Source organism: Lutra lutra, chromosome 7 (genome assembly GCF_902655055.1).
Source record: "Lutra lutra chromosome 7, mLutLut1.2, whole genome shotgun sequence".
NCBI classification, from domain to species: domain Eukaryota; kingdom Metazoa; phylum Chordata; class Mammalia; order Carnivora; family Mustelidae; genus Lutra; species Lutra lutra.
Window position 1 is genome coordinate 50,025,358 of NC_062284.1, and position 14,726 is coordinate 50,040,083.

Below are 14,726 nucleotides of genomic sequence, written 5' to 3' on the forward strand. Positions count from 1 at the left end.
AATTCCTTGAGTAGCTAGATTTGTGCTAAGGAGAGAAGCTAAGCTAATATCCATAGTCACTAACAGCTTAAGGTGTTAAAATATTTTTAAAAGAGCATATGTAAATGAATGTAATGTAATCAAAAACAAAAACTGCCGATTATGTCATCTTTGTCCATGAGGCAAATGTAAGCTCTTTTTAAGCAGGGGAAGCTTTTCTAGTCTCTATAATCAGATATACATAAAGCAATCTAGTCTACTTAAGGTCAGGTGATGCTGATTATATACTCAGGATTACCCTTTTTGCCAACAGTTAATTTAGGAGTACCTGAATTGTAAGAAGGGAAACTATAAGCTCACCTGCAGTGCTTTACCACACATTCATTGCTGCAGTACTCATTGTCCCAGTCCTTACTCACAACAGGAGGGTTCTCACAACCGGACCTCACACATCGAGGCTGGGGTGAGAGTGTCACAGGAGACCCACTCACCAATTCAACATCCATTTGAGAAGGAGACTCAACCTGTGAGAGGAAGAGAGCACCAGAGACAAATTAGATTGCTACTTTGGTTTTTTGTTTGTTTGTTTGTTTTAGATTTTATTTGTTTATTTGGCAGAGAGAGAGGGAACACAAGCAGGGGCAGAGGGAGGGAGAAGCAGGCTCCCCACCAAGCAGGGAGTGCAATGCGGGGCTCGATCCCAGGACTCTGGGATCATGACCTGAGCCTAAGGCAGATGCTCACAACTGAGCCACCCAGGCGCCCTGCACCTTTTTTTTTTTTTTTAAAGATGTGATTTGTCAGAGCACAAGCAGGGGCCACAGCAGGCAGAGGGAGAAGCAGGCTCCCTGCTGAGCAAGGGGCCCAATATGGGACTCAATCCCAAGACACTGGGATCATGATCTGAGCTAAAGGCAGGTGCTTAGGGGCGCCTGGGTGGCTCAGTGGGTTAAGCCGCTGCCTTGGGCTCAGGTCATGATCTCGGAGTCCTGGGATCGAGCCCCGCATCGGGCTCTCTGCTCCGCAGGGGGCCTGCTTCCTCCTCTCTCTCTGCCTGCCTCTCTGCCTGCTTGTGATCTCTCTGTCAAATAAATAAATAAAATCTTAAAAAAAAAAATAAATAAAGGCAGGTGCTTAACCAACTGAGTCACCCAGAGATCACAGGGGGGCAGAGTTTTTTATAAAAGAGTTCCTGGTTTCCCCCTCTATATGCAGCTTTAGACTGACATAAAGATTCTTCCAGTTGGAGGAATGCTAGTTAGTATTCCTTAATTTTAACCCATTGAGCCACCCAGGTGCCCTAGTACTCCTTAATTTTAATCTTATCACTGACTTTATTCCACACTTGAATAATACTCCTGAAAATGTCCAAAGTATGGTGTGAGTAGAGGCTGGTTTACTTCAACTAGGATTGGGAGGGCTAAGAGAAGATAAAATGCACCATTAGAAAAGAAGAAAGACCTTGGGAGAGTCACAGATTCCAGCTGACAGGGGTTATTTTTCTTTAAATGATTGCTTCATTAATTGTGGATCTGGAGTCTCAAAACAGGCCCATATTTTATTTAAAAAGACTGTTGGTGGGGCGCCTGCCTGGGTGGCTCAGTGGGTTAATTAAGCCTCTTCCTTCAGCTCAGGTCATGATCAAGCCCCGCATTGGGCTCTCTGCTAGGCAGGGAGCCTGCTTCCCCCTCTCTCTCTGCCTGCCTCTCTCTTCCTACTTGTGCTTTCACTCTCTGTCAAATAAATAAATAAAATCTTAAAAAAAAATAAAGAGACTATTGGTGATGTACAGATTAAAACTAGGGTAATTGGCATCGGTTTATGTCTCTTTGGAAAGACTCCATGATATGAACCAATTTTTTTTCAACCTGTCCATCCCCCACCTAAAACATTAAGCCAACCAGCAGAGATGTGAGAGAAACTGAAGAACTTATATCTCCAAAGTTAAGGATCCTTGGATAGACACCTCTGAAAAATAACACTGTGCTCAGGCTGTATCCTTTTGCATAGAACTGCAATAGGACTTTTGTGTAAAGTGGTCTGGGACAGACCACCCTCCTAAATGTTTCTCACCAAGAACACTACAGATTATCATGGGTAGGACAAGTCACAGTCGCAGGGAACTCCTACTACAGGAACTCCTGGTTGCCAGACATTAAATGCTAGTACCAACCTCCACTTTTATTGGGTCAACCAAAATAATTCTATCTTTCCACTGGTCTGGAGAAAGACTTGAAAATAGGCTCACCTCAGGAACTACATCTGTGATCATCTCACAGATTGTCTCAGGAGAAGTTTCCTCCACTGTATGGGCCTCTGGGCTGTTGTTTACAGGCCGCTCAGGACTGCTTTCTACAGCTGGTGGGACTAAGGTCGTCTGCATTTTCAGAGTGGGTGGAGGCACAATCTTGATCTGCAGAGGTGGCGGCTGTTGCTGTAAATTGATTCGAACTTTCTGAGGTGGAGGCTGTTGCATGGCCTGAAGTGGGGGAGGCTGCTGCAGAATGGTCACCTGCTGCTGAGTGGGAGGCTGAGGCATCTGTTGCAGTGGAGGGGGCTGAAGTCGGGGTGGAGGCAGTTGCATAGAAGCAGCAGCTGCTGCTGCAGCCTGCAACACTGAGCGAGTGACAATTTGGGCTTGTTGACTGGGCTGGATAGTGGCTGTACTGGTTTGGCCTAGTTGGATCCCCCGGGAGGTCACCACTGTGGCTGGGATAACAGTAACCATCCCTCCTTGAGACATAGTAATAGAAGAGGGCAACATCTGTTTGGTAATAATCAACTTGGTGATATTGGGCTGACCCCCAGCCCCAGAAGATGCCTGGTTTGCCACATATGAGGAAAGAGTGGAGTTAACAACAATGGAAGGGGAGAGGGCAGGGGGCTCTGTTGAGGCTGGTGCTGGAGATGCTGGGTCAACAGTAGCCATAGGAGGTGGAGAAGGAGTCTGTGACGGTGGCACTGGATCCAATTCTACTGTTTCCACAGTGGCCTAAAAGACCCAAAAGAAATAAAGACAGCCATTGGGAAATTCATTCTACTCCCCAGAACATATTCACTCTAATCACCTCCCAAGAAAAGATACATCACAGAGTGGGAAAAAGAAAAGAACTCTGGGAGTAAACAATGGAGTAATTGTAAATAATGGAGATAAACTCAGAAAGACAAACTGGTAAGGTTTGTGACAGAAACAATAGGAAACCTGTTATATACTTTTAAACTTTTAATACAACATAAAATTATCAGGTCCCACAGGTTTTTGGTAGTATTTACTTCTTGTAACTGCTAATAAACAGCTCCAAAAATCTTCTTATTGCTTTAAGTAGCCCTCTTACCTGACACTCTTGATTGTCTTTATATGCAGCCAGAGCCTTCAGATACTCTTTCTTGGCAGCTTCAGTTTTCCTCTTATATACCTACAGGAAAGGGAGAGACTGTTTAAAAAGTCCCCATACTCCTAGAAAAGACTAATAATTCTCTATTATTTATCAACGAATGACAGTTCATCTCAGTTAAATACTAGCACAACTCTTTTTAGTGAATATACTTCTGGAAGCTAATAATCAAGACAGTCTCCACAGCCGACTCTACAGTGACCATGCATCTGAAAGTCAACCAATCAGCAAATCTTGCCAGAACAATGGTGCTCCCAGAGTTAACACCAACCCATGCCCACTTTTATAACCGAAAAAAAAAAAATCTCAGATCCAAACACTATATAAAATCAATAGTCTGCTTAGCCTGTCACTGTGTCTAATGGGTATACTCTCCCTTAAGGAATGTGGCAAATTATTTGCAATGATGGCCACAAGAATTCCTCCCATCTTGTGTACTGTTTCTTCCATCAAGGGCTGAAACCTATTTCTCTGTCCTTTGAATCTGGGATAGCTCTATGAACTGCTTTGACCATAAGAAGATGGCTGAAGTGACAGAGAGGCCTTGCTCTAAGTCTGCCATGCTATAAGGAAGCCAGTCTGGCCTTTTGAAGGATGAGAGGCCAAGTGAATGAGTAGGAAAGCCAACAAGTAGCACCAAATGTCACACATGGGAGCAAGGTCACCTTGGCCAGCCATACCAGCTGTCATTTACAACCACAAGAATGAGCCCAGGCAAGAACATCAGAAAAACCATCTAATCAATTCACATTACCATGAAAAACAATAAACTGCCACTATTTAAAGCTATTAAATTAGTGGTCTGTTGAGCAGCAATAAATGCTGTAAGTTATAAATTTCAGCTTTTTGTTCCAAATATTAAGTAGCAGACTCACTTTGATCCAAGACCTGGGGAGTCTAAGGCAATGTTAATTATAGCCATCTTCAGTGTTAATTGTATTGTATCTTTACATAGTATAATCTTTCTTTCTTTAGAACAAAGGAGAGAGGAATAGTAGGGAGGGAGGGGCGGGGGGAGAGAGGGAGAGAAAGAATCTTTAGCAGGCTTCACATGAAGTGTGGAGCCCAAGGTGGGATTCAATCTCATGATCCTGAGATCATGACCTGAGCTGAAACCAAGATTGGGATGCTTAAGCCAACTGAGCCACCCAGGTGCCCTTATTTTTTAAATCTATATTAAATTCAGAGAGTTAACTATAGTTTTAAAGTTTATACTAGGACAATAAGAAAACCATAAACTAAAGTCTAAATTCAGACTGAGGCTATTAGATTTTAGAGATGCAATTTACCAAGGAATGGCCTAATTTTACAGATGGAAAAAAATGTTTAAATTAGATTTCAGTGTTTATAAACATTGTTAATAACTTTTAGATGTGCATTCTGGATTCAGTGGATGGCTATAACTTTTAAGGCAAAATATGTTATGTGAATGCTACTTAAAAAAGAGTTGATATTGGGGGCACCTGGGTGGCTCATTTGGTTAAGTGACTGCCTTCGGCTCAGGTAATGATCCCAGAGTCCTGGGATCGAGCCCTGAGTCAGGCTCCTTCCTCAGTGGGGAGTCTGCTTCTCCCTCTCCTGCTGCCTGCTACTCTGCCTGCTTGTGCTGTCAAATAAATAAAATCTTAAAAAAAAAAAAAAAGATATTAAATAAGAACTTAAAAAGTTAAAAGAAAACTTAAGATTTTATCCCCTTACTTAAAAACTTCTAGGACATTCACTACCCACTAGTCCCTCCATGTTTTGTTCACCTGTTTTTGCTCCTCTCCAAGACTATCCCACATGGAGGCCACAATTTTTGAAACCTCCCCAAAAGTGGCATTGGGATTCTGTCCCTTGATGGCAGCCTGTGTATCACGGAAGAATAAAGCATATGCTGAAACTGGCTTCTGAGGTTCATTAGGGTCTTTCTTTTTTCTCTTCTTTGGGGCCTTCTGCTTTTTTCCTGCTTCCACCACAACTGTCTTCTGGCTGGGAAGTTGCTGCAAGGGAGAAAACAGAGAATTACAAAAGGAAAGAGGGAAGTGTCATGTCTGGAGAACTGTAAGAAAAGGACTTTTATGTGGGGGAACTAACTAGGCATATGGATGGAATTTTCAGAAATGCTAAAAAGAGGCAATAGGATTAAGACATTAGTAAAGTATGTGAGGACCAATTAGAATGGGGATTGGGAAAAGCATTATAAACTGTAGATTGAGAGGCAGGACCCCATACCCAGAAAAAAGCAGAGGAGATGGCAGGGCAGGAGCAAATAATACTGAGTAGGCTCTGTATGCCAAGAGTTTTATCCCAGAATATCATGGCAGATTTGATTTTGGCAGGGAATGCCTCACCCTCCGGAAATCCTCAACACCATCCTCATGAAGTGAACTAGTAGGTGAAGGGGTGGTTGAAAGACGATCCTCAGGTGACTGGGCAGGTGGCAGGATGGTGCCACCCCCTAAGCTCAAACCAAGTTGAGAACTCAGTTCTGACTGATCAATGGTGGTCAACTGGCTATGCCCCATCAAGCCAGATGTCATGTCTGTCATTGGTACATCAATTGTAACAGGTGGGTTGGCACTATACTGAGTTCCTATAGAATGGTCCAAGTCCTGAGAGAAGCAGAAGGACTAATTAAACACTAAATATAAAAAAACACCACTCTTTCCCCCCACTGAATTCAGGACAGTTTATAACCTTTGCTTATCCAGACTATATGATCACTTAAAGACTAAACATCAAATACTTTATCTATATATTAAGCTTTTTAATAAAGTACAGAAATTATTAAAATCAACTTCTTTGTACTCAAAAGCCTGTTCTAAAATAATGAAAAATAATCAGAGAAGTCTTAATTATGGACAAGTTGAAAGGACAAATAAATTATTCAGTAATCTGGAGGTAGCGATGACACATAGGGTAAAGAAAAACTTCCTTCCTGTACTCTCCTACAATAATGGTTTTTAAAATTGCAACACACAGGCAATCAAGAGTAGGTCAGTGTTAGAGATTTTTGGCATCAAATATAGTGTGAAGATGTGCTACTGATGAAATGTGCTGGAAGCCCAATACACTGATTTATAACATACTAATTCACAATTAATACATTTGGTTCAGCCTGGGTTTGAATAACTCTCAACATGCCAGCTATCACACTCACATTTTCTTTACACACATTTTAATCTTAGGATGTGATGGCAATTATAGAAGGTGAAAAAAACACCCTTCCCATCACAATCCTTTTCATATCTGGGTGAACACTGGACATTTCATAATTTTAAATCATTTTTCAAATAAAATTGATTAAAATGATTAAATATCCCTTAGTGGAAATGAAGTCTTCATTTCCCCTGAAGGCTCCCCTGTGAGCCTTTAAACACAGAATGAGAACCAAGTAATACCCAAGTGTAGTAGGGAAGAGAGAGACAGTTTTATCTCCCGTACCACCACCAAGCCCAGGAGCTTGGGTTAACTTGATAATGTCTTGCCCCTTACCATGGTCAAGCCCCCACTCAGGAGCCCCCCGCCCTGCTCCATCAAGCCATGGGTCATGCCCACAGGCATGTCCAATGTCTGGACCCCATATTGGGCTGAAAAGCTGCCATCCTGAGAGGAGGAGGGGTCTGCCAGGTCATCAAAGTGGCCAACCACATCTGAGACAGCCAGTGAGGGATCAGAATCCAAAGAGATAGGTGGGATTTCAAATTCCTCATCTCCCAAGCTTGGTGTATGGAATGTCTGTAGGGGGAAAAAAGGGAAAAAAAAAGTTAGTTGTAAGAGGAGGAACTGCATACTGCTAAGTGGAGAACATGGCTGGGTACTGGAGTTTCTTAGCGTACCTCTGGATCCTATATTTGTTACCTATTAGGACCTCTTTAATTTTACAAATAAACCTCTCTTATTTTTTTTTTAATTTTATTTTTTCAGTGTTCCAAGATTCATTGTTTATGCACCACACGCAATGCTCCATGCAATATGTGCCCACCTTAATAACCACCACCAGGCTCACCTAACCCTCCACCTGCCTTAAACCGCTCTTCTTCTTAATACCCTTGGTCATACAGCATATACAAGGCTGCCAAAATCAATCACAGTTTTCAGTTTCTTATCTTTGCCATCTCAGTTGTCCTATCATGCTTATTGTTTTAATGAGTGACTCTTTTTCAGCACTGTAAGGACCCAGTCTTTATAAATTGTTTTGCCTACTATGTTTAAAAACTCTCGAAAGATTCTAATTGACAACAGTTATTTTGCAGTTATACACCTGAACTATTAGACAACAGAAATTCATTGTCAGCCAGACAGTTAACACTTTTTTGACTACTGTTTTTAGATTCCTTTGACACAAATTCTAAAAGGTACTGTCACAGGAACAATATCCTCTTCTAAGATATCTACACTTAAGAGTTCCATCTTAGAAATCATGACATTAACAACAAATAAGGTTACCATTTGTACAGCATTTTTGGAAAACCCAACAATGTCAAGGTTAATACTGAGCAGAAAAATCTTCATAAGAGCTATATCCAAAAGGCAAACTGGTCCTCTAACTTTCCTAGTCTTGCTCTCACAGAGCCTTTTCTACAACGGAGGAAGAAAAAGATTACTCCAGCTAGCCATAAAACCCAATTCCTTCCTTGAATTCAACTACAGTAACAGACTCATTCTATACTGAATGGGTGAACATTCATGGAGCTAAAAGACCAATGTCTGACAGTAAATGCTACAGTTCCTTTTTGACACTAAAAAACTAAAATGGCAACATCTGTAGCAAGAGCATTATCTCTTATAAGAGACTTTGCAAGAGACTTTGATGTCAGAGACGTATGGGTTCAAGTTCCAGCTCTGTCAATTACTAAAGGACTCTGAAGGGGTCTTCCTCATCTATAAAATGAGAGTTGTAACAGTACTCTCCTTATATTGTTATTTTAATAACTATTAATCATTGCTATAATAATATTAACTTATGACCTGGTAATCAGTTATAGATAATTAGAATTTTAGAAACTTTAAATTCAGTCAACCTATCACATGGTATAGTAAATATCAACTGATTCAGACCAAATTCAGTAATTACCCATATTTTCCCCCCATGATTAAACAATACATTCTTTAAGAGTTCCTCAAGGTTATTATAGGTCCAGAAAGGGTCTCATTAATATCGCCATATTTAGGGGCACCTGGGTGGCTCAGATGGTTAAGCTTCTGCCTTCAGTTCAGGTGATGATCTCCAGTTCCTAGGATGGAGCCCCATGTCAGGCTCCCAGGTCAGCGGGGAGTCTGGTTCTTCCTCTCCCCCTGCTTGTGCTCTCTCTTAAATGAATAAATAAAATCTTTAAAAAAATCACCAAATTTACTTCATTTTATTTTTTAAGTTTTATTTATTTATGTAATTTCTACAACCAACATGGGGCTTGAACTCACAGCCCTGAGGTCAAGAGAGTTGCCTGCTCTTCTGACTGAGCCAGCCAGATACTCCACCATTTTTATTTTAATAAAGACATTGCTAGAAAGAAATTTCCAGCTGGCAGAAACTAGGGAGAAAAAAAGTATGTCTGTGAAATGCCTAATCTCTGTCTGAATCACACTGGCAAACTGAAAAAAGTTTCCTACAAGACAAAAAAGGTATATATAGATATAGATATAGATTGCTTCATTTCTACATTTTCCTTCTTCCAAGATCCTTACTATTTTACTTAACATGGTAAAAAATTTGGTAGTTGTTTGAGATGTGACGTTAGAGTGGTACAAGGAACAGGAAGGAGCAAGCAGTTCTTGATGGGAAAAACTAAAAATCTTCCCAATAACTGAACTTTTCTCAGTACACAGCTCATGATTCTTGCGTGAAAGTTCTGAACTTGAGGTTTGTGACTCTTTCTGAAATTTCAGTTTAGGTTCATTTGAGATTTTTCAAGCGAGAACAAACATTTCTACCAAATTTTCATGCAAACAAAGTTATGGGGATGGGAAAAAGGATCAGGGTAAACATTTACTGTAATAGATTAATAGTTGTATGATAGGGGTGCCTGGGTGGCTCAGTGAGTTAAAGCCTCTGCCTTCAGCTCAGGTCATGATCTCAGGGTCCTGGGATTGAGCCCCGCATCAGGCTCTCTGCTCAGCGGGGAGTCTGCTTCTTGGACTCTCTCTCACTCTCTGATCTCTCTCACTCTCTCTCAAATAAATAAAATCTTTAAAAAAAATAGCTGTATGATATTAGTTATCAATTTTTATAAGATACAGAATGTTTTGACAAAGCAAAAGATGCCTATCCTTTTCTGCTTAACAGAACAAAAAGCAGCTCTGCCAAGATATGAAAATGATACTATTTGGTAAAGAGAACAGAAAAAGTAAAAATTCATATCCAAAACAAGAGAACAGTGTTCTGCAGAGGACTACCCTTCATAAACCATCTGGAGTGCTCTCATGGACTACACTAAAAACTCAGACAGGCAGAGATTCCATTGTATCAAATTAACAAGGCATTCTTTCTATGCACCACCCCCTGGAATGTGGAAACAGCTTTGTTATTCAGTATCCACAGCTTTAAAGTTGTTTTTGTTTTTTTTTTTTTTGGGCGGGGGGGGGGGGGGGGGGTGTGTTTTGCTTATTTGTTTCTTCCCTAAGTAAAATAATAGCAATGATCAAGAATACAGAGGGTAAAATACAGGCTAGAATACACACGAGATTCACTCTAAAGCTCTTTTATTACCACAAATGATTATGGAGGAAAAACCAGTAATGAATATCTAGTTATTTTATTTTAGTGGATCTGCTACATAACTAGATCATACTCTACCACATATAAAATTGTAGCAGATAGGGACGCCTGGGTGGCTCAGTTGGTTAAGCAGCTGCCTTCTGCTCAGGTCATGATCCCAGCGTCCTGGGATCGAGTCCCACATCGGGCTCCTTGCTCAGCAGGGAGCCTGCTTCTCCCTCTACCTCTGCCTGCCATTCTGTCTGCCTGTGCTCGCTCTCTCTCCCTCTCTCTCTCCGATAAATAAATAAAATCTTTAAAAAAACCCAAAAACTGTAGCAGATATTCAGGTAAAAATAAGTGATTTTGATCCAGAAGAAAACAAGATGATGTAGCTACCTTCTCATTCAGGCTTCTTTTTTTTTTTTTTTTTAAGATTTTATTTATTCACTTGACAGAGATCACAAGTAGGCAGAGAGGCAGGCAGAGAGAGAGGAGGAAGCAGGCTCCCTGCCGAGCAGAGAGCCCGACGCAGGACTCAATCCCAGGACCCCCGGACCATGACCTGAGCCGAAGGCAGAGGCCCAACCCACTGAGCCACCCAGGCACCCTCATTCAGGCTTCTTTTCCTTCTCTGTTAAATACTGGGCATTTTTAAGGAAGGAAACAATTTGGGAATTACAGTTTATAAACAAGGATGCTCAGCTATTTAGAGAATGAAACAGAACAAAACAAAACCACGATTTCCCTCTTTTCCTATTTCCCCATGTCAAAACATACAACCCAGTATTTCTTTAAATACTTTGTGTAGAATACTCATTTTAAAGAAATTTATTTTAATCCAATACCTATTTACTCATACTACACTGGTACAATGGGTCATTAAGATAATCCATTGTTCTTATTTAAAAAATGCTATAGTAGTGAACATTTTAACTATTTAGCTGGAAATAATTAGCTGGTTCTAATATTATAAGTACTTTTCCTAATTAAAAATAGGTATCTTCATATTATTTCCTGAAAGTGCTGAAAGCACAGTATCATTGTATAAGAGCCATTGAGAATGAGGAAAACAGAAAGATTAAACTCCCTTCAGAGAGTAGAACTTTCCTGTCTCAAGCAATGCTGTAACACATCTTGAGCATTCCTCTCTGGATACTTACTCCTTAGAAATTTTTAGTAAACTGTATAGCTCAAAGAATTTTTACATATGTAACATCCAATTAACCATCACCCAGATCAAAGATAGAGAACTTTTCCATCACTGTAAAGATTCTGTCATACTCCTTCCCAGTCAATATTCTGGGACCACTATTCTGATTTCTATTACCATAGTTTCACGTTGTCTATTCCCTATATTTATTTAAAAAAAAAAAAAGAACTTATATAGTGTCTACTCTTTTATGTCAGGCTTTTTACTCAAATATATATATATAATCACATATATATCATATATATATTTCAGATGTTTAATTTATTTGTCAGAGAGAGAAAGCGAGTGCATGCACAAGCAGGCAGAGTGTCAGGCAGAGGGAGAAGCAGGCTTCCCGCTGAGCAAGGAGCCTGATGTGGGCCTTGATCCCAGGACAGTGGGATCATGACCTGAGCCAAAAGCAGACGCTCAACCAACTGAGCCACCCAGGCATCCCAATAATATATTTTTGGGATCACCCAAGGTATATTTATTAGTAGTTCATGTTCTTTTTTATGGCTATGTAGTATCTCTTTTTACAAATGTACCAGTTTAGAGACATCTGGGTTGTTTCCAGTGCTTAGCTATTATGAGTAAAGTAGCCGTGAACATACATGTTTTTGGTGAATATATGCACTCAGTTCTCTCATGTTTACATCAAGGAGTAGAACTGCTGGGTCCCAGAGTAGGTATATGTTCATTTTTAGCAGATACTGCTAGTTTTCCAAAGTAATTGAATCAATTTACACTTCAATCAGAATGGTTAAGAGTTATCTGGATCCTTGCAGAATCTTGTAATTGTGTTTTTAATTTTAGCGATTCTAGTGGGTATATAGTCATGCTCATTATAATTTTAACTGGTATTCCCCTGATGAGTGATGATGACACTCTTTAATCTGGATACCCTCTTTTGTGAAGTGTGTATTCAAATCTTCTGCCCATTTTTAAATTGGATTTTTTACTCTACAAGTATTTGATATATTCTGAGTATGTCAGGTATGTGTATTAAAATATCTTCTCCCAGTCTATGGTGTACCTATTTAATTTCTTGATGATGTCTTTTGATGAAAAGACGTTTCTAATTTCAATGAACTCCAATTTTTCAATTTTTTTAATTGTTAGCATTTTTGGACATCTATCTTTTTTTCTTGTAAGGAAACTCTAAATATCACTTTTTCTAAAAGAAAAATTTAATATCACCTTTACCTAGTTCTAAGTTATATTGGAGGTGGTTCACAATAAGACCAGGCACAACAAAAACCACAAACCAACTGAAATAAAGGTAAAAAGCAAAAAAAAAAAAAAAAAAAAAAAAAGAGGGGAAGGGATGGTGAAGTTATAATGAGAATTGTTAGCTACAACAAAGACCTAAGCTAAAGGAAGACACTGAAATTTAGTTGTGAGCTTCTTGGCAAAATTGTTGTTTTTGTTTTTTAATTTCTTAAAGTTATAAAAACACACAAAAAGGATAGACTCAAACCTGGAGAGTTTCTTTATGAGGCCAGTGTGAAATTTACCACACTCTAAATTTAAATCTGATTCAGAAGAAATTGGCAGTGAGGGGTGCCTGGGTGGCTCAGTCCTTAAGCATCTGCCTTTGGCTCAGGTCATGATCCCAGGGTCCTGGGATTGAGCTTCACATCTGGCTCCCTGCTCAGCAGGAAGCCCGCTTCTCTCTCTCTCCCACTCCCCCTGTCTGTGTTCTTTCTCTTGCTGTGTCTCTGTCAAATAAATAAATAAATAATTTTTTAAAAAAACGAAAAAAAGAAATTGGCAATGATGCACATTCATGTGGATAAGGTTGATGTGAGATTTGTAACACTCCAAATAATGAAATTAAATCATGGAGATAGCATTCAGAAGAAAATGGCAATGAGAATGGAAAGCATCAAAGAGATTTAGTTTTATATCATTTCTAAATTTGTTGTTCATTTGAGCCACACCTTCCCTTCCTTAAGAGAATAACAATAACCAATAATGGCAATAAAGAAATCAAACTATCAATTGTCCCTTTTCAATCTAATTCTCATCCATGAAAATGTTAAGGTTTAATACAGGATAAACCTACTCAACAGCAACTGAGAATTCTTAGGACAAAAAACAAACAAAAAAAAACTGATGCAAGTGCTTCACATCATTTTAGGGGAAAAAAAAGTACTAAAAATTTTCAACACCCTCCACCCCCCATTTCTAGAAAGCTCAAGACAAGTTTTTCAAAGACCGGGAAATTTATTTTTTCTGTTCCAAATCTTACTATTTCACCCTGCCTAAATAAGTGATTTGTGTCTATATTATGACAATATTTGAAGCAAAGCTTTTTCACAGATACTAAAGCACCTCATCATAACCATTACTCCTACTTCACAACATCATAAGAAACTATTTTTACAGCCATTTGACAGCTAGAGAATCTGTGACATACAAAGGTGAAGTAACCTGCCCAAACTCTTGAGTCACTGGCAAACACATGTTATACTCAACTCCATGTTTCCTGGCAACTATTTCCTTTCATCCTGTCACTAGCAAAACAAGCCTGTTGGTAAACATAACTACTTTTTAAAAAAAACCCTCGAGTAGAAGTTTAAGTGAAACAAAGACCCTGCAACAGAGATAGTTCCAAAAACACATGTTCACAGTTAACCCTTTAAGGAAACTCCTCGCTTACCCCAATTTCTTTAGCTGAAGTAATCTCTTCCCGCCGTGACCCCCCCCCCACCTTGTTGTAGTTATTTCTCCCCAATGAAAGGAAACAATTCCACCCTGTCTTCCAATCCAGAATCACTCTGAAATGGGTTAGCTCTTTCCAAAGTCCTGCTTTTCTGATGACAGCAGCTTCCCCGGCCTTCCCCTTAGTCTTCATAGGTTCTGGAAGCAGCTACCACTGTCCTCTGAACACCAATCGCCGCCCCTAGTTCCCAGCCCCCCGGCCCGGGCGTCCGCGCTCTCCTCCCCACCGCCCTACCTCACCGCGGCTTCAGGCCCCCCCCCCCCCCGCCAGCGTCGCCAGCTCGTGCTCACCTCGGCCCCTGACAGGAAGGGGTGCGAGGGCCCTGTGATCGTCAGGTAATTGTCATTTCCTCCGGGAAACTGAAAACCAAAAGAAAGCCGCGGGGATAAGTTAGGGGGAGTGGGGAACTAGCATAGAGCGAAGGATTCTGTCCCCGACATTCTGACAACACTCCCAAACCCGGCTCCCTTCGCCCCTCCCATCAGCAGCCTCTCCGCCCGGCTTCCCGCCTGTTTCGACTCGGTCGGCCGCTCTCTCTCTCCAGCCTTCTTAACGCTCAGGTTCCTACCTCCATCTTCACACAACGGCTACCACCGTCTCAGTTCCCTCATCGCTCCCACCACCCCCACCGGACTCGAACTGCCGTCACTTCCTCAAGGACGCGCGTCGCTCTCCACTGATTGGAAGGAGAGCCGTGGGGCTGTTGCCGGGAAGGCCGAGAGGACGGAAAGGGTAGCTACCGCCCCCTGGAGC

The 14,726-nt window shown here is 40.7% G+C and overlaps 1 protein-coding gene across 1 annotated transcript in view; it reads right to left on the bottom strand.

Annotated features, from left to right (window-relative positions):
• Nucleotides 1-14,682, bottom strand: part of TOX4 (TOX high mobility group box family member 4) — a 15,423-nt gene extending 741 nt beyond the window's left edge. Inside the window, exons 1-8 of the mRNA XM_047735772.1 lie at nucleotides 14,542-14,682; nucleotides 14,264-14,332; nucleotides 6,852-7,094; nucleotides 5,708-5,968; nucleotides 5,126-5,356; nucleotides 3,315-3,395; nucleotides 2,228-2,971; nucleotides 340-503 (exon numbers count right to left, since the gene is read on the bottom strand). Coding sequence (XP_047591728.1) covers nucleotides 340-503; nucleotides 2,228-2,971; nucleotides 3,315-3,395; nucleotides 5,126-5,356; nucleotides 5,708-5,968; nucleotides 6,852-7,094; nucleotides 14,264-14,332; nucleotides 14,542-14,547 — 1,799 coding nt within the window. The 5' untranslated portion in view covers nucleotides 14,548-14,682. The remainder of the gene's footprint in view (nucleotides 1-339; nucleotides 504-2,227; nucleotides 2,972-3,314; nucleotides 3,396-5,125; nucleotides 5,357-5,707; nucleotides 5,969-6,851; nucleotides 7,095-14,263; nucleotides 14,333-14,541) is intronic.
• Between the last annotated feature and the right edge of the window lie 44 nt (nucleotides 14,683-14,726).